Source organism: Podarcis cretensis (genome assembly GCF_951804945.1).
Source record: "Podarcis cretensis genome assembly, chromosome: 9".
Lineage (NCBI taxonomy): Eukaryota > Metazoa > Chordata > Lepidosauria > Squamata > Lacertidae > Podarcis > Podarcis cretensis.
In genome coordinates this window covers 13374698-13401226 of record NC_137178.1, presented here as the reverse complement: position 1 = coordinate 13401226, position 26529 = coordinate 13374698, and the positions used below count along the sequence as shown (strand labels likewise).

Here is a 26529-nt window from a genome sequence, read left to right as displayed (position 1 = left end):
CACATCAGAGAGAAGGCCTCTGCCCTTTCCCCTGACACACAAGCATTCTGACACACAATCTTTCACCAACCTTCTAAAGAGAAATAAACCAAGAGAACTGCACTTTTTCTTGAACATTTTAAGCTATGCGAAAAAGGAGACCATTATTTAAATCACTGATTGTCTTTAATTGGATATTCCTCTAGAAATGCGTAAGAGGTTGCATTTCCTATTCCTTGTGCTTCCTTTGCAAAAGGTCAGAATGCAAAAGCAAATGGAGATGTAACATTTTAAGTTTTTTTAACCTGGTTTGCATTCCATTTGACCGCTGTGCTCCCAACAGAAGCACTCAACATTATGAAATGAAAGCGGGGGAATGTGTACTATAATAGGGAATGCTTTTCTCTGGTGAAGTCCTGCCTTTCCAAAGGGTTTGGCATGTGCCATTACACCCTCATCTAAATATCAACTTCCCGTGAAATCCTGGTTAACCTGGGCTCACAATACAGACAAGTGGTCTTGGTGAATATACCCTCAACAATCCTCAATGCATAAGTGACAAAAAGCTAACCAAACAACCAAAACAAGAGTGACCGAGCCACCTAAACAGGAGCGTTTTTCCCACAGTTGCAAGCTCCCACCCATGGCAAGCTCACCAGAGGCAAGGCAGATCTGGAAGGCGGAGGGTGAGATGACTCTTCCTCCTGTACTACTGCTGCTGCTGGAGCCAAATGCCCCACCAATTTCCAGAGAGAGATGTAGCATAAACTCTCGAGATCCACTGCAGCCTTTTTATTCTGCCTGCATCTCTCTCTGTCTGCCTTCTGCCCACTGACACTTCCCCCACAGGTCCTGGCAGCTGAGGGAGCTGGATTCCCACTTTGTACTGTCTCCATTCTTCACTGGTTTTTCGAAACATTATGGCGTACCTTGGCCAAAGGGCAGACTGAGGCAGATAATAATAATAATAATAATAATAATAATAATAATATCTTTATTTTTATTGTTTTGCACTTTATTTATTTATTATTAATGTTGTAATACATATATGAAATCTTTACATATTGATTGTGGTTGTTGTTTAGTAATTTAGTCGTGTCCGACTCTTCGTGACCCCCTGGACCAGAGCACGCCAGGCACTCCTGTCTTCCACTGCCTCCCGCAGTTTGGTCAAACTCATGCTGGTAGCTTCGAGAACACTGTCCAACCATCTCGTCCTCTTTCGTCCGCTTCTCCTTGTGCCCTCCATCTTTCCCGACATCAGGGTCTTTTCCAGGGAGTCTTCTCTTCTCATGAGGTGGCCAAAGTATTGGAGCCTCAGCTTCCGGATCTGTCCTTCCAGTGAGCACTCAGGGCTGATTTCCTTAAGAATGGAGAGGTTTGATCTTTTTGCAGTCCATGGGACTCTCAAGAGTCTCCTCCAGCACCATAATTCAAAAGCATCAATTATTTGGCGATCACCCTTCTTTATGGTCCAGCTCTTCCATACATCACTACTGGGAAAACCATAGCTTTTACTATACGGACCTTTGTTGGCAAGGTGTATGTATCAATATGTATCAATACATATTGATACATATACATTATATTCGTAAATTCACATTTTCACATTTCATTATGTACCAACAGTTATACATTTCTTGCCCTGTGTCTTCCCTCCACCCGTGCGTGACTTCCTTGTTATTATTTTGTAACTTTATTATCAAGATTGTAATTTTGTATCTTAATAATTAAACATTCAATCTTATATATCTGCTTAGCTTAACTTGACTTAACTTTGTGAAATCAGTCTATACATATCAATAAGTTCTTGTTGGAGCATCTTTTGGTCATGTATTCTTGTGCACATTCCCATTCCTGTTTGAGGTTTTGATTAGATTGCATTCTAACTGTTGCCGTCATTTTTGCTAATTCAATCATTTTTTAAAAAATTATTTTGCCAGTCTTTCAATGTTGGTACTTCTTCTGATTTCCAATTTTTTGCAATACCTTTATTGTCAATGTACAACCTATATGTACAATGAAATTAACTGAGCCTCCCCCCCACAAAAACACTCAATCTCATTGCACTCTGTGTGCTTGTCGCACAACACACCAACCCCAAAAGTCAGTTGCACTGTATTATTTTCTGTTCAGCAGCCTAACTGTCCACGGATAGAAACATTTTTTAGCCTGTTGATATGACTGGTTATACTTCTATATCTCCTGCCCGAGGGTAGAAGATTAAAGAGGTGCTGGCCAGGGTGTGAATCGTACTTGAGAATTTTTCTTGCTCTCCTAAGGCATCGATCCCTTGCGATGTCATCTAGCAGGCTCAGGGGACAGCCCATGATATCATGTGCTGTGTTCACCACCCTCTGTAAAGACTTTCCGTCCATGGCTGTCAAGCCAACGTACCACACCGTGATACAGTATGAGAGGCACTTTCTATTGTGGACCTGTAGAAGGAGGTCATCAATTGTTGTTTCACATTGTTCTTTCGCAAGACCCTGAAGAAAGTTTCCGCAGGTTGTGAAATTCAAGGCACACACACTCCTTCCAGGTTTCTGTGAAATTTCGCGAGAGCCAAACAAAATTGATTGCCTCATGCAATCTTGCTGGAACCTGGAAACCATGGCTGATGAGCCCAGTCAGGAAGTCAGATTAGCCTCAACCAGAGTCAAGGCCTTTTCAATACTGGCTCCAGCCTGGTGGAACGCTCTGCCTCATGAGACCAGGGCCCTGCAGGATCTGATTTCTTTCCGCAGGGACTGTAAGACAGAGTTGTTCCACCTGGTCTTTGGCTTGGAATCAACTTGACCCCCTCCCCCTCTTTCTTTCTTTCTTTTCACTTCCTTTGATGGAACTCCTATTTGGGGACTTCCCTGGCTTTTTTCTGGCCCACGTAGGACCAGTCTGGATAGTTAGCCTTGTTGAAGACTTGACGTTTTCATCCCCAAAAAAGTTTTTGATTTGAGTTTCTACTGAAATGAGGCTGCATTTTAATGTTGTATTTTAATCTTGTTTTTTTAAGTTGTATTTCAATCAATTGTTTTTATACCTGGTGTTAGCCGCCCTGGTCTTAGCTGGGGAGGGTGGGGTATAAATAAAATTTATTATTATTATTTATTAAAGCCTGTCACCTCATTCAGAGACCTGGCCTAACTTTTAAGAAATTGCATTTTTGTTTCCAACCAAGCACATAAAGGAGTAACTTCAATTTGTCTGTCGAAACCTAATGCACAGTGAAATGCTTAAAAAGGACAAAACAACAACAACAACCCAAGACAGTAGTTAATTCAGCATGTAATTGAACTGAACTAATGATGAAACAGTCTCTCAGTTGCCAAAGATTACAGAAGCTGTGTTTACTGCGAATGTATAATACAAAAGTGAAAGTCAGGTCACATCATGAATAATTTCTCCCCTTACGGATATAAAAGCAGGCATGTTTATGCTAGTTAACGTTGGGGAATTTGTAGGCTGCATCCGTGCAAATCGCACACAGATACGGAATCCTTCTATGAAAATGCTGGGATATTGTCCTAGTTAAAAAGGGTAAAGGGCTCCCTGGCCATTAGGTCCAGTCGTGCCCGACTCTGGGGTTGCGGTGCTCATCTCGCTTTATTGGCCGAGGGAGCTGGCATACAGCTTCCGGGTCATGTGGCCAGCATGACTAAGCCACTTCTGGTGAACCAGAGCAGCACACGGATATGCCATTTACCTTCCCGCCGGAGCGGTACCTATTTATCTATTTGCACTTTGACATGCTTTCGAACTGCTAGGTTGGCAGGAGCAGCGACTGAGCAACGGGAGCTCACCCCTTTGCAGGGATTCAAACCACTGACCTTCTGATCGGCAAGTCCTAGGCTCTGTGGTTTAACCCACAGCGTCACCCGCATCCCTATTGTCCTAGTTAGAGCAAAGTTATTCTTATGGCAATCTACTCTCGATTGTGGGGAAGAGGGTGTCATTGGAATTCTACTCAATATTGATCCAGAGCAAATTCCAACATATAGTTAGCAGAGTAAAAACTGAAATACGTTGCAGGGTCCCCCCAAAATAGACCAGAGGCAATTGTATTTCATCCAGTAGAACTTTACTACTACTGAACGCAAATGAGCATCATGGTCACAAATCCAATACATTCAGGATTGGCACTGTCCATAAGAAATCCAGTTGCAGCAGACTTAACTTAAACTTACAATAAGACTAAACACTATATACAGAAAACCACACCAGAAGTAAAAGAGCTGGAAAGAGAAAGTGAAACCCAGGCTCCTTCTGGCCTCTTATTATAGTCAGCATGACCTTGAAGAAGAGATAACAGAACCAGTTTAAGGCAGCTGTACTCAGCTTCTCTGATGGAATAACCCAAACATCACGAACCTGCTGCTTGTTTATTTCACATGGAGAAGCTTCCAGAACCCTCTTGAATTAATTAGAATAGGAAATATCTCTACACATCAGATCAATACTTTCCGTACTAAGAAATGCAAACTGACAGAGGCAACATGCATTTATATTCACCACAGTACAGGTATGGTATGGAGAGCCAGCGTGGTGTAGCAGTTAAGAGTGGTAGACTTGTAATCTAGTGAACCGGGTTTGCTTCCTCCACATGCAGCTGCTGGGTGACCTTGGGCCAGTCACACTTCTCTGAAGTCTCTCAGCCTCACTCACCTCAGAGAGTGTTTGTTGTGGGGAAGGAAGGGAAAGGAGATTGTTAGCCACTTTGAGACTCCTTAAGGGGAGTGAAAGGCGGGATATCAAGTCCCAACTCCTCCTCCTCCTCCTCCTCCTCCTCCTCCTCCTCCTCCTCCTCATCTTCTTGGATGGTCTCCTCCTTCTATACAGTTTACCTCCAGAAATTGTTCAACCTGCTTGGGCTTTTCACTTTATATTATGCCAAACCTCTGAAACGCAAACTGGAAATTCAGTTTGGAATTCCCTTCCTCGCAGTCCTCTTCCTTCACAGGTGGCTAGTCTGTCCAGCCACCTTCCTTTTCCTGGCAGGTCTGGTGTTGCTTCTGGTAGGTGACAGTACGGAGGGGCAACTTGTGAGGTGGGGAGGAGGAGCGTAGCACCCAAAAACCTGCGAGGTGGATGACTCAGGTGGCACCTCTGCAAGCAGGGGGGAAATGGGACATCCCAGGATCCATTCAGAAGCTGGAATGGATTCTGTAATTCCAGGATGTCCTGCTTTAAGTTGAGGTATATGTTCTTGTGCTCAGGCCCTGATTGTGGGCTTTGCACAAGCATCTGATTGGCCACTGTGAGAGCAGGATGCTGGACTAGTTGGGACACTGGTCCAGCAGGCTCGCCTTCTCTCCTTAAGCCCTTGTTCTGGTTTATGTATAAGCTAAATAATAATAATAATAATTTATTATTTGTACTCCGCCCATCTGGCTGGGTCTCCCCAGCCACACTGGGCGGCTTCCAACAAAGATTAAAAATACATTAAAATGTCACACATTAAAAAGTTCCCTGAACAGGGCTGCTTTCAGATGTCTTCTGAATGTCAGGTAGTTGTTTATCTCTTTGACATCTGATGGGAGGGCGTTCCACAGGGCGGGCACCACTACCGAGAAGGCCCTCTGCCTGGTTCCCTGTAAGCTCACTTTTCGCAGTGAGGGAACCGCCAGAAGGCCCTCGGAGCTGGACCTCAGTGTCCGGGCAGAACGATGGGGGTGTAGACGCTCCTTCAGGTATACTGGACCAAGGCCGCTTAGGGCTTTAAAGGTCAACACCAACACTTTGAATTGTGTTCAGAAGCGTACTGGGAAACGTACTAAACAAGCTATAGCTTAGGGCCCCACTCTCTTGGCTCCCCCCCCCCCCAAAAAAAAAAAAAACCAACTGGATGTACATTTCCAAAATATAAGATAAAATAACAAATAAAATAAAACCTACATACAGCAACAGTGTTTTGGGTTGTGTAGGCTACTATGATATGTAATGGGCCCCGCCTGCTAGCCTGCTCCCTAAAAGATCATTGGTTTGCTCATTTCTATCATTTCACTACTAATATATTTCTTAATTGTATTTCAGTTCAACAATTACTTTGATAAAATACACATTTTGTTATGTGCAAATGGCTTTAGATACCATATAGCATGTATTCAACACAAAAGACAGTGACAATTTGTTGTTGACAAAGGACAGCTGGACGTATAAAGGGCCCCATTACCTTCAGTAGCTTAGGGCCTCATCAAACCTAAATCCAGCCCTGGATTTGAGACAGTCCAACTTCAAATGAAATCAGCCATTGTCAGATCTCAGATTATTTATGAAACTTGGAAGTAACCTCGCTGAATATTGATGTAGATTAGTCCAGTAGTAGCCATTGTCTTGTTTCTGGCACTGGTTAATTAATATATAATTCCTTCCTCATCCTTGATGTTGCAGAGTCCCCAAGTATCAGATCGCTCCTCCTCGAAGGATCCAAAAGGAATAATTTTCCCAGCAGCAGATCTCAGAAATTAATCTGGGTCATTTGTTTCTAAATGCTATTATTAGGTTGGAGAGGCTCTGTGACAAATTCAGGAAGGGAGCTCATTTTTGTAAATAATCTTTTAGTGCTTTGTGCCTTCTGTTGCTGTTACGAAAGGCTGTTGGTTTATAACGTCGTTGTAAACACTGGGACATTTCTGGATTATTATTTTTTGCCAGTGGTTGCTAATAACTAATCATGATTCCCGAGTAGATAATGAAAGTACAATTCTGCAGCATTTTGTGCTAATGTTCTGTGGTGGATCAGAAGGCATTCAACCCACCAGACCTGTTTCCAGGGCAAAGTCAATCTGTGGCTGACTTTATTTTGTGCAGTCTGCTCATAAGTCCTATGGATAGGGAGATAATTAAATAATAATAATTTTAATTGTTTAAATAATTTTAATGCATATTATTTGTATAAGAAAATGCTTGATATATTTCTTAGCTAATTTGACATGTGAACATATGTCATTTGTTCCGTACATTTCAATTTCCTCTTGTTACCACTAAGGATGGATGGATCTGTCCGTTTCAGTTTTCTCTCTTTCTTATTTTCCCCATTTTAATTCCAGTCTTCCACATTTCTGCAACAGGGGGTTGGACTAGATGATCCTAGCAGTCGCCCCCCCCCCAACTCTACAATTCTACCATTCTATGAATTTGCAGGTGGTGGTGGTTGTTTAAACCCTCGTGAAAATTTAGCAGCATTTTCCTGCGTATTCCTCCCAATAAACACATTTTTGTATGCAATGTTGCTATATTTTCACAGATACATGCATTTAAATGCACACCCTCTCTTAGTATATGCATCTTTGTACACATTACTTGGTGTAAGAACAATGTTGCAAAATTCGGAGATGTGCGGATTTCAAAAGATGGTTGCATTTTGCTTCTTGTAGTGTTTTGGAAAGTGCAGATTAGGTAGGTTCACCTTTAAAGGTGAACTGAATCAGATTTATCCTCCACTCCCAGACTCTCCCAGTGTCCCTATTTTCCAGGGACATCCCTGATTTAGAGAAGTCGTCCCAGTTTCTGATTTGATCCCGGAATGTCCCACTTTTCCTTAGGACGCCCCTATTTTCATCAGAGAAATATTGGAGGGTATGGAGTTATCCGACCCCCAAACCATCTGAAGACAGTCCTGTATAGGGGAGTTTTAAAATGTTAAATATTCTATTATGTTGGCAGCTGCCCAGAATGGCTGGGGCAACCCAGTCAGATGGATGGGGTATAAATAGTAAAATTATTATTGTTGAATAGAATGTCCCTGTCTTCATCAGAAAAATGATGGAAGCTCATGTATGAGATCCCCAATACAAGGGGATAAGTAACTTTAGAAGACATCTGAAGGCAGCCCTATATAGGAAAGGTTTCTTGGCCTTTTGGCTAAGATCAAGTGTAGGAAAGGTGTTTTTTTTAATGTTTAATGTTATATTGTGTTTTTATATATCCTGAAAGCTGCACAGAATGGCTGAGGCAACCCAGTCAGATGCGTATAATAATTGGACTGGACTATATATATATATATCAAAATGCCAATAACATCACCCTCCAACATTTCTCCATTGAAAATAGGGGCATCCTATTCAACAACAACAACAGGATTTTTCATCACCGGAAACCTAAACATTGAAATGCGAAAGGTTAGGAGACCCCTGTTCTCCTTACAGAGCTACAATTCTCAGAGTGATTTGAAAATCAATCCTTCTTTCCAGGGAAGTCTGAGAATTGTAACACTGTGAGGGGAATTAGGGGTTCTCCTAGCAACGATCAGCACCCTTAACAAACTACAGTTCCCATGATTCCCATGATTTTTGAGGGGGGGGAGGCATGACTATTTAAAGTGGTATGATAGGGCAACAAGGAGACTCCTCCACAGAACCATTGCGTTTAACAGGCCTTATTGACAAATTCAAAATGAACAAATAATCATGTCCACGTGGCAGTCTTAAAGAACTTGGAAGTGAAATTGCTGGTCTTCTAGCAAAAATAGGTAACTTTCCCTTAAGATCAGAGGGCTGAAAAGTGTTCATTGTGATGCAGCATTTAAAAAAGGGATTTGGGGCATTAAAATATAATTCAATGTGAGCAGTGTGAAGCAAGGCACACACAAAAATTTTCTAGCTTCGTGTATTTGCTAATGGGGTGTGTACTGGTTTTAAATGACCAGGAATGACTTCAGAGGTCTGGCTAAATGAAAATGTTGACCAGTTTGTGGTGGCTATGGAAAGGGTAAATTCCACGCTTGGGAACATTAGGAAAGGAATTGAAAATAAAACCACCAGTATCATAATGCTTTTATATAAATCTATGACGCAATTACACTTGGAATATTGTGTTAATTCTGGTCACTGCACCTAACAGCATGTACAGCTTTTTCTTTTTGGTAGAAGGTGGTGGTGGAAGGAGAGGTGTCTAAAATTATGCATAGTGGGGGAAAAGTGGCTAGACAGAAGTTTTCCTCCCTTTCTCATAACTGCAAATATAGTGGGTGATTTAGGACAAATGGAAGTATTTCTTTGCACAGCTGTGGAACTCACTGCCACAACACATTGAAATGGCCAACAACTTGGACTGCTTTAAAAGCAGTTTGGACAAAGTCTTGGCAGAAATGGCTTTCCATGACGAATGTCCATTATAACGTGTGTTATCGGAGGTCGTAAGCCTCTGAATACCAATTGCGTGGGAGCACAAGAGGAGAGTGTGCTCCTGCTGGAGCAGATAGACCATGGGTGGCACTGGGGACGCGGGTGGCACTGTGGTCTAAACCACAGAGCCTTGGGCTTGCTGATCAGAAGGTTGGCGGTTCATTTTTTTTTTAATGATATTTTATTCAATTTTACAGAAAAAGAAAAGACAACAAACATCAAAACAGCAACAAACATCGGCATTTAAACAACAAAAACAGGCGATCAAAAAAGAACCAAAACAACAGAAAACAGAAAAAATGTTACAAACCTAAGAAAACTTAAAGAAAACCTTTAACATAGAAAGAAATAAAAAAGAGCTCTTTTCAAATTCATATCCTTCATAACCTTATTTTCCTGACTTCCACCCGCCTTCCTTTCTTGTATTCCACTTTAAAATTAATTTAGCAAGTTCATTCTTATTAATTTTATCCTTTAAACATTCCTTCACATATTATATTGTTCTGATTTTCATCCAATATCTATCCCTTCTTTCATACTCTTATTTATCTTATTCACTAGAACCCCTTCGTTTCATTTCAATGTCCTCAACATTCAAAAATTTTACAATGTTTTTGTAGGTAATTTTTAAACTTCTTCCAATCCTCTTCCACCTGCTCTTCTCCTTGATCTCGTATTCTGCCGGTCATTTCTGCCATTTCCATATAGTCCATTACTTGCATCTGCCATTCTTCCAAGGTGGGTAGATCTTGTGTCTTCCAGTGCTTTGCGATAAGAATTCTTGCTGCTGCTGTAGCATACAAAAAGAAAATTCTATCCTTCTTTGGCACCAATTGGCCGACCATGCCCAGGAGAAAGGCCTCTGGTTTCTTCAAGAAGGTATATTTAAATACCTTTTTCATTTCATTATAAATCATCTCCCAGAAAGCCTTAATCCTTGGGCACGTCTACCAAAGGTGAAAGAATGTACCTTCAGTTTCTTTACATTTCCAACATTTGTTATCAGGCAAATGGTAAATTTTAGCAAGCTTGACTGGGGTCATGTACCACCTGTACATCATTTTCATAATATTCTCTCTTTAGGCATTACATGCCGAAAATTTGATTCCAGTGGACCATAACTGTTCCCAGTCAGCAAACATAATGTTATGTCCAACATCTTGCGCCCATTTGATCATAGCAGATTTTACCGTTTCACCCACAGTATTCCATTTCAACAGCAAGTTATACATTCTTGATAATATCTTAGCATTGGGTTCTAACAACTCTGTTTCTAGTTTTGATTTTTCCACCTGGAAGCCAATCTTTTTATCTAAGTTGTAGGCCTCTCTTACTTGAAAATAGTGTAACCAATCTCGCACCTTTTCCTTGAGTTTCTCATAACTCTGCAATTTCACTTTATCACCCTCCTGCTCCAAAATTTCCCAATACTTTGGCCAGTTAGTCTCCATATTAAGTCTTTTCATGGCCTTTGCCTCCAGAAGGTTGGCGGTTCAAATCCCCACCACGGGGTGAGCTCCCATTGCTCGGTCCCTGGTCCTGCCAACCTAGCAGTTTGAAAGCACGTCAAAGTGCAAGTAGATAAATAGGTACCGCTCCGGCGGGAAGGTAAACGGCGTTTCTGTGCACTGCTCTGGTTCACCAGAAGCAGCTTAGTCATGCTGGCCACATGACCTCGGCCAATAAAGCGAGATAAGCGCTGCAACCCCAGAGTCGTCCGCGACTGCACCTAATGGTCAGGGGTACCTTTACCTTTTAGGCAAACTAAGGCTTAGGGGCCAGATCCTGCCCAATCGCTTTCTCAATCTGGCCCGCGGGTGGTCCGGGACTCAGCGTGTTTTTACATGAGTAGAATGTGTCCTTTTATTTAAAATGCATCTCTGGGTTATTTGTGGGGTATATGAATTCATTCATATTCCCCCCCCCAAAAAAAAATAGCCCGGCCCCCCACAAGGTCTGAGGGACAGTGGACTGGTCCCCTCCTGAAAAAGTTTGCTGACCCCTGAGATAGACCTTTGGCCTGATCCAGATGAACTCTCCTTATGTACATGTCACAGGAGCATGCCATTAAGTAACCACACAGTTCAAAGATGGAGTTATCTCTTTATTAGCAAAAACACAATCTCCACAGACTCGACTGAATGTCAGACCCAGGGCTGGATTTAGATGCAGAGAGACCCTAGGCTACTCCACTTGTGAAGCCCCTCCCAATCCCCCACCCTCACGACTAGAATAAAATGGAAGCGTGTTATAAACAAAACTGAATGAAGCCAACGATGATGACGGGTATTTAAAATTCTTCAATTCACAATTTCTCCTCTAAAGGATATCTCTAAGATTCTGCAGATTTTTGCTGTGAACTAAGGCCCCACAAAAAAAAATTCAAGTGGGGCCCTAGAGTTTCAAATTGGAACCCACTGGCTGGCCCCGAGTCTCATAGTTGCTAGAATCATAGAGTTGGAAGAGACCACAAGGGCCATTGAGTCCAACCCCCTGCCAAGCAGGAAACACCATCAGAGCACTCCTGACATATGGTTGTCAAGCCTCTGCTTAAAGACCTCCAAAGAAGGAGACTCCACCACACTCCTTGGCAGCAAATTCCACTGTCGAACAGCTCTTACTGTCAGGAAGTTCTTCCTAATGTTTAGGTGGAATCTTTTTTCTTGTAGTTTGGAACCATTGCTCCGTGTCCGCTTCTCTGGAGCAGCAGAAAACAACCTTTCTCCCTCCTCTATGTGACATCCTTTTATATATTTGAACATGGCTATCATATCACCCTTTAACCTCCTCTTCTGCAGGCTAAACATGCCCAGCTCCCTTAGCCGTTCCTCATAAGGCATCGTTTCCAGGCCTTTGACCATTTTGGTTGCCCTCCTCTGGACACGTTCCAGTTTGTCAGTGTCCTTCTTGAACTGTGGTGCCCAGAACTGGACACAGTACTCCAGGTGAGGTCTGACCAGAGCAGAATACAGTGGCACTATTACTTCCCTTGATCTAGATGCTATACTCCTATTGATGCAGCCCAGAATTGCATTGGCTTTTTTAGCTGCCGCGTCACATTGTTGGCTCATGTCAAGTTTGTGGTCAACCAAGACTCCTAGATCCTTTTCACATGTACTGCTCTCAAGCCAGGTGTCACCCATCTTGTATTTGTGCCTCTCATTTTTTTTTTTTTGCCCAAGTGCAATACTTTACATTTCTCCCTGTTAAAATTCATCTTGTTTGTTTTGGCCCAGTTCTCTAATCTGTCAAGGTCATTTTGAAGTGTGATCCTGTCCTCTGGGGTGTTAGCCACCCCTCCCAGTTTGGTGTCATCTGCAAATTTGATCAGGATGCCCTTGAGTCCATCATCCAAGTCATTGATAAAGATGTTCTCCTGTTCTCCAGGATAAAGATGTTCTGCCTGTTCTCCAGGAATTCTGAGTTGCCCTGCCCTCACATGAAGTCTTGGGTTTGCAGTTTTGGGAGAGGGGATTCTGCCCGCTGGGGGGTGGGTGGACTGGGGAGGCCCCCTAGATTTAGAGACCCTAGGCTTCAGCCTACTTAGCCATTGCCGAAACTGAAAGTCCCTGCCTCCTCGCAGTCCTCTCCTCTCCAGAGCTTTCCCCCAAGCAATCAGAGACTGTGCCTGCATGTAGACAACCTCTTCTCTGCCCATTTCATGACTCTTCTGGGAGACCAGGGTGGAGGGCAGCTTCTCGCTTCAGGAGGAGGAGACACACAAGCCTCTTCAACCTCTGACCCTTGGCCTCCCTCCTCTCCTGCTTCAGCTTCTACCTCTGATTCTGGACTTCTCTTTTCTGAAGACTCTCCCAGCTGACTAAGCCCTATTACCTCTTCAGCTTCCAACATCACCTCCTCTCAGTCTTCTCCCTCTGATCACTCAGTGTTGCCCCACTACCAACCCCCTGGTTCTGAGACTTCTTCCCTTGGTGGTTCCCCAGCTGGTTCCTCCCACCACTCCTTGGACTCCTCCAACCAGTCCAAGACAATATGTGAAGCTCCTTGTATATCCAAACTACAAGAAAGAAGGTTCCACCTAAACATTAGGAAGAACTTCCTGACAGTAAGAGCTGTTCGACAGTGGAATTTGCTGCCAAGGAGTGTGGTGGAGTCTCCTTCTTTGGAGGTCTTTAAGCAGAGGCTTGACAACCATATGTCAGGAGTGCTCTGATGGTGTTTCCTGCTTGGCAGGGGGTTGGACTCGATGGCGCTTGTGGTCTCTTCCAACTCTATGATTCTATGATTCTATGATTCTATATATTGCACCAGGCTAAAGGGATCTGTATTGAGTCTGCCTTGTCCTGCGTAGGGAAGAGCATTTAGGAGCTGAACTACATGTTATACCAGTTTCCCTCCAAGATAAGAGGGCCAAATTAGGTGCACTTGTTTTAACCATGTGATTAACCTCACATGTAAAAGTAAAGGGACCCCTGACCATTAGGTCCAGTCGTGGCCGACTCTGGGGTTGCGGCACTCATCTCGCTTTATTGGCCGAGGGAGCCGGCATACAGCTTCTGGGTCATGTGGCCAGCATGACTAAGCCGCTTCTGGTGAACCAGAGCAGTGCACAGAAATGTTGTTTACCCTCCCGCCAGAGTGGTACCTATTTATCTACTTGCACTTTGACGTGCTTTCGAACTGCTAGGTTGGCAGGAGCAGCGACTGAGCAACGGGAGCTCACCCCATTGCGGGGATTCGAACCGCCGACCTTCTGATCGACAAGTCCTAGGTTCTGTGGTTTAACCCACAGCGCCACCCGCGTCCCTTAACCTCACATGTAGTTCGGACCTAAGAAAGGAGGCCTACTGCCATTTGTTTCCTTGTCAATATCCTTCTGCACAAAGTAGTTTAATTATGGAAAGTTTTTATATGACCCATTTCCCCCCCCCCTTTCATAATTCTCACTGTATCATCCACAGGATTTGCATTCCCAAGTACCAAAAAAGCAGCAAAAGGCACAATTAGTGCATTTTATGTAATAACTTTGTCATTTTTAATTAGAACAAAATATAATGAGAGAGGGGGGGAAGGTAGGGCAGGCCTCTGAGGAATGCTCCTATTAGAGTTAGTTTGCTTGGACAGCACTCTGTTTTGATCAGAGGCAGCAATTAGAAGAATTTTACAGAACAATTTGAGGACTCCTACATTAAAGTGAAAGCAGAGGCTACATGCATACCATATATTTAAAGCACATTTAAAGCCCCCCCCACCCCATAAACTATGGGAACTGTAGTGCTTGAAATAGTTGTGACAACCTACACAGAAGTCTGCAAGTTACTTCCCAGTATATAAATTATTATTGTCATTGTTTATTAAATTTATACACCAACCTCCATCCAAACAAACCCCACAGAGGGGTTTACAATTCTATAACATGTGAAATAAACTTTAAAAGTCACAGGCAGAGGTGGCAACCCCATTTCTGGGAAGAGCATTCAAAGCTGGGACACAGACACTTGCCCAATGCTCAGCCGTGTCACCCTCGAGCACCAAGCTGCATGTGTGAAATGGGTCATCACCCACACAACTCAAGTCAACATCAGTTCCATATGGGTTCCAACACAAGACCGAGAACCCATTCATACGTTCTCCGTCACACACATCTCAGCACTACGTGGCTTCCTTTTTAAACCCTGGCAGCAACCGAACGTGTGAACGGCCTACCCCAGCGAAAAGCACTTGGGGCCAGTTGATGGAAAAGCCCAGCCTTTCCGGGTGGCTGCTCGCCCTGTTTCTCTGCGCTGGTGGCGCGTTCACACGTTCAAGTCCCCGCTAGCTGAGTGGCGGGTTGCAGGGAGAAGCTGACCTTCTGCACGTGTGAACCCTGCTGGACAGCTCCTTTCCCCTTCTCCTCCTCTCTAGCTATGCGCCGCTGCGCGCTCTCCGGGGATTCAAGCAGCCTGGCGCGCGGGCCCGGGGGATGCGCGGCCCCGGTGGCGGGGCTCCTATCCCCGCCGAGCGCCAAACAAGCCGGCTCCCCTCCCTCCCTCCCTCCTTCCCGGCCTCGAGCAAAGGGCAAGCGGCGGGGCTGGCACGAGGAGGCGGCTCCTGCCTGCGCTCTCCTCCCCTTCCCTCCCCTGCGCGCCGGAGAGAGAGGCAGGCAGGCAGGCAGCAGCCCTTGCCATCTCCGCCTCTTGCAAGCAGCCGCGGCTGGAGCTAGGAGGCGGCGGCGGTGCCCGCAGAACGCGCTGCCCGTCCCTCGCAGCCTCCGCGCCCGCCCGCCTGCCTCTGTCTCTCTGGGCCCCGCGGCTCCGGGCACGAGGCCGGCTGCGTCCCTGGAAAGGCAGTGGCCGGAGCCAGGGCTGACCGGGCAGGTGAGTGCCGCCGAAGCGGGCGAAGGTTGCCGGGCGAGCCTGGCTCTTGGAGACGAGCGGATGGAGGTTCGGGGGGAGAAATCGGGGTCCAGACGCGCGTTGACGCTTCACGTGTGCACCCGCTGGTTGCGTGTGCATACGCATCCCGGAGAAAGCTGCCTTCACTTGAGTCAGTGTTGTCTACACTGGCCGGCAGGGGCTCTCCAGAATTTCAGGCTGGGAATATTCCCAGCACTACCTGGAGATGCGGGGTGTGTGTGTGTGTGTGTGTGTGTGTGTGTGTGTTTTGAATCTGGGACCTTCTGTTTGCAAAGCAATTAATGATTGCATTAATTAACCCAGTATAACTAGTACTGCAAATGTGCATTTTTAAAACCGCAATTCTGCGCTACCTGAAGCGTGCGTTGATTGAATCTGGCATGTGTGTGTTGGGGACCCAGCTCTTAACAATTTATTAATTGACCTAGCTGAGAGCAATACCACAATTATTATTTACTTTATTTGCACCCACACCGTATGGCTCCAGCAGAAAGGGTGGGGGAAAGATGTGAGGTTGCTCTCCATCTATGTGCAATAAGAGAGGGGAGGGGGGAACTTCACAACTATGCGATGTTGGGCTTGCAGTTGTCTGCTGGGGGAGAGATTTGTGCAGGAAGCTAGGAATAGCGGGCTTCTCTGGAGTGCGACATGTTTAAAGCTCAAAATGCATACAGATTTTTCCGAGGAGTCCAGCGTCCTGGCATTCCACCCGTGTTCACTGCTGGAGCTAGGATTTTGCTAATGTAGAAGACATTGAGTACCATGTCACATGTCTGAGGGACTTCATTCCAGCTTTATCTCATCCTGCTATTTATTGTTCCTGTTATTACCACTGATTTATTAATTGGCTTCTGAACCACCATCTCAAGGTGATAATGAAAAAAAACCACTTCTAAGTTTATTGTGTGTTAGGGTTTCACGTACAAAGTGGGATGTTTTTCCCCCAAGCGTGTTTCTTTTTCCTTTTGGGGGGGGGGGGGTAAATGGGGGAGAGAAGGGGTGGGGGCTTCACCCAAGTGTCAGTGCTGAAAATGTATGTATGTTTTTATGCCTTTGGCGTTCTCCTTTTCTGTTGGTATATAATGGGGGAAATCAAGTTTATATAACATGCCTATATGCATAGATTAAATAACCACTGATGGGAGAGATTATAGTAATTGTATCACCTCCAGGAAGGGCAGTAGTATGGAGCTGTTTGATTGGAGCTAAAAGCACATGCATCCTTGTTCCTTCTGCAGGATAGGGAAGAGGAGGAGATGAAGATCTGATGTGACTTGATCACACACTGGTCCCTGTGTTGGTTAATTAAATAGAATAGCAGCAAAGGAAAGAGATGGAAGAGTTTTCTGAGCAGCAAGCTCCTGTTCTCTATTTGGTCATTATCAATGGTTTATTAGCTGTTTAGTGTCACAGTTAGAGGTGAAGGGGGGCAAACTGACACTTCTGGAAAAGCTGAAGTGGCTCTGCTTTTTTGGAGTTCTTTAGTATGCAAGTCAATGTGTTGTAGAGTGTCACACTTGGACCAGGTAGGCACAGGTTTGAATCCCCATTCAACTGCTCAAACCCACCCAAATTGGCCATATGGAAGGTTCCGGAATGGCAGTGCAAATAGCTCAGTCGACAGAGCATGAGACTCTTAATCCCAAGGTTGTGGGTTCGAGCCCCACGTTGGGCAAAGGATTCCTGCACTGCTGCAGGGGGTTGGACTAGATGACCCTCATGGTTCCTCTGCATAATCAGGCTCAGTATACCTGAAGAAGCGTCTCCACCCCCATCGTTCTGCCCGGACGCTGAGGTCCAGCGCCAAGGACCTTCTGGCGGTTCCCTCACTGCAAGAAGCAAAGCTACAGGGAGAGGGCCTTCTCAGTAGTGGCACCCCCACCCTGTGGAACACCCTCCCATCAGATGTCAAAGAGATAAACAACTACCTGACATTTAGAAGACATCTGAAGGCAGCCCTGTTTAGGGAAGTTTTTAATGTGTGACATTTTAATGTATTTTTAATCTTTGTTGGAAGCCGCCCAGAGTGGCTGGGGAGACCCAGCCAGATGGGCAGGGTACATATAATAATAACTTATTATTATTATTATTATTATTATTATTATTACTACTACTATATGATTCTGCAGTAGTTCTTTGCACAGTGAAGGACAGTGCAAAACGAAGGAATTTGCTCCCACAAGAGGTTGTGATGACCACCAGCTTAGTTGGCTGTTAAAACACAATGAGAGAAATTCATGGAGGATTGGACTATGAAAGATTCCTAGGCATAGAGTTGAGAGGGACCTTGAAGATTTTCTAGACCAACCCCCTGTAATGCAGGAATATGCAGCTGTCCCATACGGGGATCAAACCTGCAACCTTGGCTTTATCAGCACCACACTCTAACTGAGCTATGCAGGTTCTTCCTGTGATAGCTAAGGTCTACCTCCACTGTCAGAGGGGGTATGACTCACAATACCAGCTGCTGGGAATCACAACTTGGGAGGGTGCTGTTCTGCTTGGTTTCTGCCTGTGGGGTTCCCACAGGCATCAGGTTGGCTCCAGTGAGAGAGAACAGGATGCTTGACAAATTTTTCTGGTCTGTTTTGGACCAGTTAACCTAACCTCCTCACAGGACTCTGTTGAGGATGAAATGAGAAGTCTTATGTCTGTCATCTTGAAGCTTTTGGGAAGAGACTTGGTGACTCGGGCTATAAATGTACGTTTCAACTTAGCTCACATCGGGCATTTTGCAAGAATAGTGCAAAAATTGTTGCAAGAGGTAGGAAGCCAGCCATATTTTGCTGGTATAGGGTCACCACCTTTGGGGGGGTCTGTGGTCAGACTTGACATAATCTTCCTTCGCTCCTATGGTCCACAGCTACACATGGAGCCATAGCTGTCAACTTTTCCCTTTTCTTGCAAGGAATGCTATTCGGAATAAGGGAATTTTCCTTTAAAAAGGGGAAACGTTTACAGCTATGCATGGAACCAGTTGCCAAGCTCATCTTTTAACTTCCAAATGGTTTCTGGGCACCTGAATTTTTGCACAACTGTTTCTCTCTCTCTCTCTCTCTCTCTCTCTCTCTCTCTCTCTCTCATTACTTTTTATTAAGGATTTTTTGTGTTACAAAACAGGGAAAGCTACACCTATCATCTCCGCTTTCAATTCACAGTCTTTTTCACAGTTCATTTACATTTAGTGAGAGACACTTTTGTCATAAACACACACAGTGTTCCCATTACTGCTGACAACATTGGTTAAAATCCTGCTACCAGAACATCACAATTCAGGTGCCACAAAGGCGCCTGACATTGTCTCACTGACAGCCCCCCCCCCCACCGTAAGCAATGGTGTGTGTGTGTGACCTGCACTTAAGCAAGCCCCCCCCCCATCATTGAGACACAGGACCAATCAGCTGAAAGCCATGTGGTCCAAACTACCCCAAACAATGCTATTTCCCACTAACTGTTTCTTTCTCTAGCCCAGACGTGCAGCCCGGAATAGATGCAAATCTATAAATAATGACATGCATATTTTAGAACCTGGGTAACTTGTGCGGTAATACAGAGAGCAGAATGAGCAGGCTAATTCTGCAGCTGGGCTTGTGGCGGTGCTTTGCCAAGGCTTATGGTGGCGCGCTGGAAAAAGTGAGCTATGCTCCTCCAGCAGCAAAACAGCATGAGAATCTGCAGAACAACAACAACAGCCCACAGAGTCCTTTGCAACTTCATTGCCACCCATCAATCACAGTGACAGCCCTGCTAGCCATTCGCAGAAGTCACAAATCAACGTGCATTGATGGCACTGAGATAATGTTACAGGGCTCTCTCTTTCTCATGCACACACACAAAGAGAGAGTGTGTTCGTAAGGAAGAAGAACCTATTGCACTGCTCTCTCTTCCAGGCCTCCATAGCTCAGGCCTCGACACGGTTGCAAGCATAAGCTACAGGCTATTCATGAGCAGTTTGAGTCCCAGTGTGGCTCCCCCATGAGCATTCACTAAACTGCACACAACATACATTTGCATCCTTTGTGTGTGGGGGAACAAGCCCTTTTGAATGGAGGGAGATAAGGAAGATGTAATAATGGCCCAGGAGGCAACATCAGCACCTTGGTGGCAGTTCTGTGGAAGAGTGGACATCAGTCTTCCTGGGAGATGTTGGGAGAAACTACACAGGGTCTTCATTTTGGGTGTCCAAAGGGCCACCATAGTTTCAGAGGGGAGCTGGAGAAGCAGTGAGATTGGGAGTCTCCTGTGTCACAACCTTCCCGTGCTGGAGCAGACAGGAGAGAGAAAAAGGTAGAGGCAAGGAAAGATTAGGGAAAGGGTCCCTAGCTCTGTGGTGGAGCATCTGCCCTGTATGCACAAGGTCCCAGGTTCAGTCCCTGACTTCTCCAGGTTGAGATGGGAGAGACTGCTGCCTGAAACCTTGGTGATCAGGCTGCTGCCAGCCAGTGTAAACAATAGTGAGCTAGATGGGCCAGTGGTCTGGCTCTGTGTAAGGCACCTACCTGAGTTTCTGTGATAGGAAACTTTGTAGATACCAAGAGTCTGACGCAGCCTCTGACTACCTGCCTGCCTTCCATGAAATCCAAGACTCGCTATGTTATATTGCCCAGTACTGAAGCGGCCCTATGTGAGAGCAGCGAAACAGCTCAAGCTTATCATGCAAGAATCTCCCAAGTCTGATCCTTGACTGCAGATGCCCATGGAAAGGGGATGGGGATCACCACCTGAGACCCAGAGCCTCATGCAACAACTGTCTAAGTTATGGTGGGGGACCTACAGTTCCCTAGGATTCTTTAGAGAAAGTCAGAGTGTGGATAGTACAGCCAGTAGACCCAGTGTGGTGTAGTGGTTAAGACCGGTAGACTCGTAATCTGGTGAACAGGGTTCGATTCCCCGCTCCTCCACATGCAGCTGCTGGGTGACCTTGGGCTAGTCACGCTTCTCTGATGTCTCTCAGCCTCACTCACCTCACAGAGTGTTTGCTGTGGGGGAGGAAGGGAAAGGAGATTGTGAGCTGCTTTGAGACTCCTTAGGGTAGTAATAAAGCGGGATATCAAATCCAAACTCCTCTTCTTCTTCTCTCATCTATTTTTCAGCCATGTGTAGGTTTGGTAGCTCAACATTTCATGTTTGCAAGCTGAAATGATGTTCCAGTTCTGTCACTGACACGTGTGTGTGTGTGTGTGTGTGTGTGTGTGAGAGAGAGAGAGAGAGAGAGAGAGAGAGAGAGAGAGAGAGAGATTTGGACTTAAACATCAAAATATAACTGCTGCTTTTTCAAAACCACACCAGTAGCTTTCTTGCAGCAGAAAGTTGACTTTTCTTTTCTGTTTTTCCCACCTCCCACATTTCCATGTTGCTATTTGGTTTTATTTCCTTCTAGCAGCCTGACACCAGAATTTCAGTTTCAATGTGTGAAATTCTTTGGAATGCTCAACAAGAGCAGCAGGTTGCATGAGACGTCGGTTTGAAATGCACAGCGGCACACAAGCTGACTTCCAGCTAGATGGATTATTTTTTTTAAAGGGGGGAAAAAGGATTTAAGTTTTCTTTCTGTGCAGTGAGAAAACCTGCCAGTCTTAGCATTCGCCTTTCAGGTAAACAATGCTCTGGTTGTTTGATCCCATTATCACAGCGAGGGTTTTGAACTGGGTTTATTTCTTTCCCCTTTGTCCAGGTCACCTGCCCAAATGGGAAATGGGTCAGTGAAACAGAAGTACCTGAAGAGGCCAGACAGTCATGTGGGAAACTGCCCTCTGGGCTGCTCAGGGAGCAGCAAGTTCTTGAAAGACCCGGGACTGAACATCAGTACCATCACAGGTGCGGCGGATATTTTGCGAAGCAAGATCTGGGAGCTCGAGAAGGAGCTGAAGAGGCAGGAGGAAGAGCTCCACGAGAGGAACTACCACATCATCGAGCTGCAGGAGCAGCTGGCGAAGCAAACCCGGACCATTGCCGACCTCACCGAAGAACTTAAGTGCAAATGCATCCAGCTCAACAAGCTGCAGGATGTTGTGGACACCCAGGGGGCAAACCCCTTCCTGTTCTCCCCTCTTAAAGAAGCGCCCAGGGCCAACCATGCAGCCCCCTGCAGCAACAGGAGGAGAGGCGCGAAGGAAGGCGTGTCTGCAGAGCCCACGAGTCGGACGTACGACTTGAGCGAGCAGCCTCGCTTCTCCTTCGAAAAGGCGAGAGTCAGAAAGGCCTCAAGGTGAGAGGGCATGCTGCGCTGGGGCGATCAGTGCGCACACCAAAGTATGCATAGCTAGGTGCATCCTTCACAGGGTTGGTTTGATTTAAATCAAATCGATTTAAATCATGATTTAAGTCAAACTGATTTAAATCACGATTTAAGTCAAATCGATTTAAATCATGATTTAAATCACTAGTCAGTAAGACTTGATTTTAATCTTTTTTCTTTTACAGAAAGACTCATTCTTGCTGGTATAATCTTAATATTCACAACCAGGTGAAGGTTTATTTTATTTATTTCACTCAAACAAGAACAATATATCATATGTATCCATGTTTGTTAACTGATGTGGTTAAACAATTTTTTTTAAAAAAACAAACCCCTTAGACTGAGTTTTAGCAAACATGAAAAACTTAAAACAAATCCTTATTTCCTGATGAATAGCCTTTGGACTGTAATGTAACTACAATAGAAAACTATCTTTAGAAAGATTTTCCCCCCAAAAGCATTTCATTTTAAAAATCTGATTGAAATTTTTAAAAATCTGATTGAAATAAAAAAACCTATTTAAATAAAAATCTTTTAAAAAAAAATCATTGATTTTTTATGCACCCTGATCCTTCACAGGATAGTTGCCTGCTGCTGTGATAGCTGTAAGTGTGTGAGACAGTTCTAATGTTGCGGTTTTAGATGCACGCTTCTGGTCGTTTATATAATTTGGGCAAGGAGCCGGTAGACTACCACAAATGTGTGTGGAAGTTTGAATGCCTCATACAGACAGATTTGCCCCTATCCCTCTGATTCCCCTCCCTGTCTGCCGTTGAGCAGCTGAAAGGGGCGAAGGCTCTGAGGTTGTGCAGAGGAATGCATTTGCAAATGTCCTCTCTAAGAACATTTCCTGCAAGAAGAGTAATGGATCTGGGGCAGGAAAAGATTGCACCACAATGTGCCCTGGGCTTTCATAGCTGGCATGGGCTTTCAGAGCGGCCTTGGGATCACACTGCCTCGCTGTTCTTTGTTGTTTAGTTAAGAGATATACCTTGAGCGTAAGAGAATGCCTTTTTTGTTCATGCTGCCACAGCAAAGCTATAATTCTTCGGAGCACAGATGCCGAGCGAAAAGGAGCGTCTGTCTCTGAGGAACTTGCCTATAGTTGGACAAGTGGGAAAGGCTGGGCTGGGCTTGTGTGAAAAAGAGCTTGTGTGCAAGGCTTGTGAACGAGTGCATGTGAGACTTTAGTACTCATAAACAGGAGTCCAAAATGGGGAGATGGTGGTTGGTGCTCCCCTCAATAACGCCCATTTGGTGTTTGCAAATGGGTGTGGTAGATTACGCTTAAATGTGTGTCTTAATCTGTGTATTTGTTTATTGCCTATCAAATTTATTTCTGGATTTATTTCTGGAATAATAGTGCTGGCTGTGCACAATAGACAGGTTTTTCTGGATGGTGCCTGTTACTGCGCAGAAAAAAACTAAATATTAACCCAGGCTTTCAAATACCCATTCATCTGTTGCCCTTGTAAGAATTGCTTTCAGACCCTGAAGCAGAGAAGCATTTGTAAACTGGGAGAGTTTTCTTCTCAGGTCCTCGGTACACCACAGGTGGCTGGCATAGGTCTGTTTGAGCAGATAGGCTAGTAAGAATTCATGTGCACTAAAGACTTTTAATGTTGTATCATTCTGTTCCAGGACATACAGTGGTACCTCGGGTTAAGTACTTAGTTCGTTCCGGAGGTCCGTTCTTAACCTGAAACTGTTCTTAACCTGAAGCACCACTTTAGCTAATGGGGCCTCCTGCTGCCACTGCGCCGCCGGAGCCTGATTTCTGTTCTTATCCTGAAGCAAAGTTCTTAACCTGAAGCACTATTTCTGGGTTAGCGGAGTGTGTAACCTAAAGCGTATGTAACCTGAAGCGTATGTAACCCGAGGTACCACTGCACTATCAGTTAAGGCGCTCATTTTCTTCTGGGAGCCGGGTTCGCTTCCCCACTCCTCCACTTGCAGCTACTGGGTGACCTTGGGCCAGTCAGACTTCTCTGAAGTCTCTCAGCCCCACTCACCCCACGGAGTGTTTGTTGTGGAGGAGGAAGGGAAAGGAGAATGTTAGCCGCTTTGAGACTCCTGAAGGGGAGTGAAAGGCGGTGTTATGTACTGAGTTGAATAGGATCCAAACTGCAGCAGTCTGATTGGTCCTAGAACAATAGGATCCAAGTTGCAGCAGTCTGATTGGTCCTAGAACAATAGGATTCAGAATGCAGCAGTCTGATTGGTCTTAGAACAATGCAGCAGTATGATTGGTTGGCAGGAACCACCCAATCATGCTCCAGATATAAGTGAATCCACAACCTGATTGGCTTACAGTAGAATTCCAGAATTAGCCAATCATGTGCAGCCCATTGTGTAAATAATGTATATAAAGCAGATACTTTGAGGGGACATCGATTCATTCCTCCTCACCACTATGAGCTGAATAAAGAGCATGAAATCACTTTGCGACTCTGAGTATATTTCAGGCGGGATATCAAATCCAAACTACTACTACTACTACTACTACTACTACTACTCTTCTTCTTCTTCTTCTTCTTCTTCTTCTTCTTCTTCTTCTTCTTCTTCTTCTTCTTTCCCACTCACTATGCTCTTCTGGAACTGTTCTTTAAGGCTGCCTCATTCACTCTAGAAGCAGTTCCTAGGTCTCAGCATAATGACGGCACTCACAGATTTTGTGAGACTATGTCTCAGCCAAATAAGGCAGTGTCCAGAACTTCTTCCCTATATGTTGACTCTAAACAGAATGGTGACTGTATTTTAAGAGCCTATTTTAGACAGAGCATTGAACAGGCCTTTTTAGTGGTGACTCCCTGGTTGTGGAATGATCTCCCCAGGGAGACTCACATGGCACCATCTTTATCTATTTTTAGGAACAAGAAAGTTGTTTTCTTTTTACCTGGGCTTTGTGCCTTTAATTTGAGCAGTTTCAAGTACCTGCCACCTCTTTTTAGTGGGATAGGTTTCCTAAGCCCTGTCATTTATTTGTATGGGTGTGGGTTTGTTTTGTTTTTAATTTTTTATTTCCAAAACCAAAAAAAGAAAAATTACAAACATCAAATTCAACATCCATATTCATTTTCTAACATAAACCTATTACATAATTAACTAAATTAAAATATACCTAATTACTCTAAACTTTTCTTTGCTTCTTTTTGCTGTATACAAATATAACACAGTTAGAAATTTTATATTAAAGCTTTTATATTATAAATGATATTTCAAATTCCCAAATTCACATGGGTGAAGGGGAACGGGGGTATAGGGGATGTGGTTTTTTAGGTTTTTATTGGTTGGTTCATTGTGCTCAGTGACTAAATAACAATAATATAATATAATCACTTTTTTGAAGAGGGAAGCTGGTGGCACACTTGTTAGATATATCTTTTTGGTAAGACAAAACAGTTTCAGCTTAAAACAGGCTATGCACTACAAGAATTAGGAACTAGGAACTAACCGTTGCATTTTTAGTTCTCTACCTTTGCCTCCATTTAGGGCATTGGGATTTTCAGAGACTCAGTCCCAGTTCTTTGGCCACAAGTATTCAGCACCATTGTAGGGAAACTGGAGCACCATTGGTCCTCTGGGTCGCAAACATATCCTTTGTCCACTAGTTATGGAAAGAGGCTATGACTCCTGTGGGTTATAACTGAATTTGCAGTGCAATTAGCTCTGGAGACTACATAATGAAATTCTGCTGCAGTTTGGATTCCACTGGAAAGAAACTCAAATCTGCATAGTAAAGCGAGGAAGATTCTACAATAGCAGGTTTTTGTTTTCCCCTTTGGGGCCTTTCCCCAGGAGCTGCAGATAGAGCAATAAGGTGGATAGCTGCTCACCACCTGAAGTTAACAGCATTAAATTGCCACTGGCCACATGAAAGAGCCAAAACCAAGTAGGTATTTGTTCCAGTTTCCTAGCTTTGCACCCTCTGCCGTTTCCTTTGAATTAAGATTAATAGGGGAGTTATAGGTGCCAGGAAGCCATCTTTCAAACATTTGAGAAATCTTGCTTCTCATATCAAACCAAAACAGTTGTATACCTCTAGTGTGTGTGTAGCAAGTCAGAAAGTTTAAATGCATGGGCTAAATGTATAACAAAAGCCTAAGCGATAGGGCTGTTAATGTGGTAAATAATAATTATATGGATTATTAGGCTCTTGTGCTTTTATTTGGAACCCAAAATATAAAAGGAAACAAGTTTCTTTGCCCTGGGTTTTAGGACATTATGGTTTCACAGCGACATAATTCTAAGAGCTCTGTGTCCATTTCCCAAAGCCAGATTCTGAGACTAAAGGGAGATAAGCAACTTCCTTGAGACTTGAACACTCCTATTTCAGACAGCAAACAAGCAGGAAGAGTATGTTTACTTCACCCTAAGAAGAAAGCTCAGAGCCTAGGACTTGCCGATCAGAAGGTCGCCGGTTTGAATCCCCACAACGGGGTGAGCTCCCATTGCTTAGTCCCTGCTCCTGCCAACCTAGCAGTTCGAAAGCACATCAAAATGCAAGTAGATAAATAGGTACTGCAGCGGGAAGGTAAACGGCGTTTCTGTGCACTGCTCTGGTTCGCCAGAAGTGGCTTAGTCATGCTGGCCACATGACCCAGAAGCTGTACGCCGGCTCCCTCGGCCAATAAAGCGAGATGAGCACCGCAACCCTAGAGTCGTCTGCGACTGGACCTAATGGTCAGGGGTCCCTTTACCTTTAACTTTAAGAAGAAAGTTCAGAACATCTCAGTCCCTCTGCCATTAGAGACCTACTAAATGCAACACACCAAACTGGGGGTGCAATTCAGTCAATGGCATACAATACTGCAAGGGACAGGATGTGTGAATA

General features: G+C 44.5%; 1 protein-coding gene and 2 long non-coding RNA genes across 3 annotated transcripts in view; 2 read left to right on the top strand and 1 right to left on the bottom strand.

Annotated features, from left to right (window-relative positions):
• LOC307224481 overlaps window positions 1-26529 on the top strand; it is a 149140-nt gene that overhangs the window by 10232 nt on the left and 112379 nt on the right. The window lies entirely within an intron of this gene.
• Window positions 15074-26529, top strand: part of PRKG2 (protein kinase cGMP-dependent 2) — a 76112-nt gene continuing 64656 nt past the window's right edge. The window contains exons 1-2 of the mRNA XM_079990821.1: window positions 15074-15418; window positions 21132-21665. Of these exons, the coding sequence (XP_079846947.1) occupies window positions 21145-21665 (521 nt within the window). The 5' untranslated portion in view covers window positions 15074-15418; window positions 21132-21144. The remainder of the gene's footprint in view (window positions 15419-21131; window positions 21666-26529) is intronic.
• LOC307224450 overlaps window positions 23336-26529 on the bottom strand; it is a 122962-nt gene continuing 119768 nt past the window's right edge. The window contains exon 3 of the long non-coding RNA XR_013842534.1: window positions 23336-23554. This is a non-coding gene — a long non-coding RNA (uncharacterized lncRNA). The remainder of the gene's footprint in view (window positions 23555-26529) is intronic.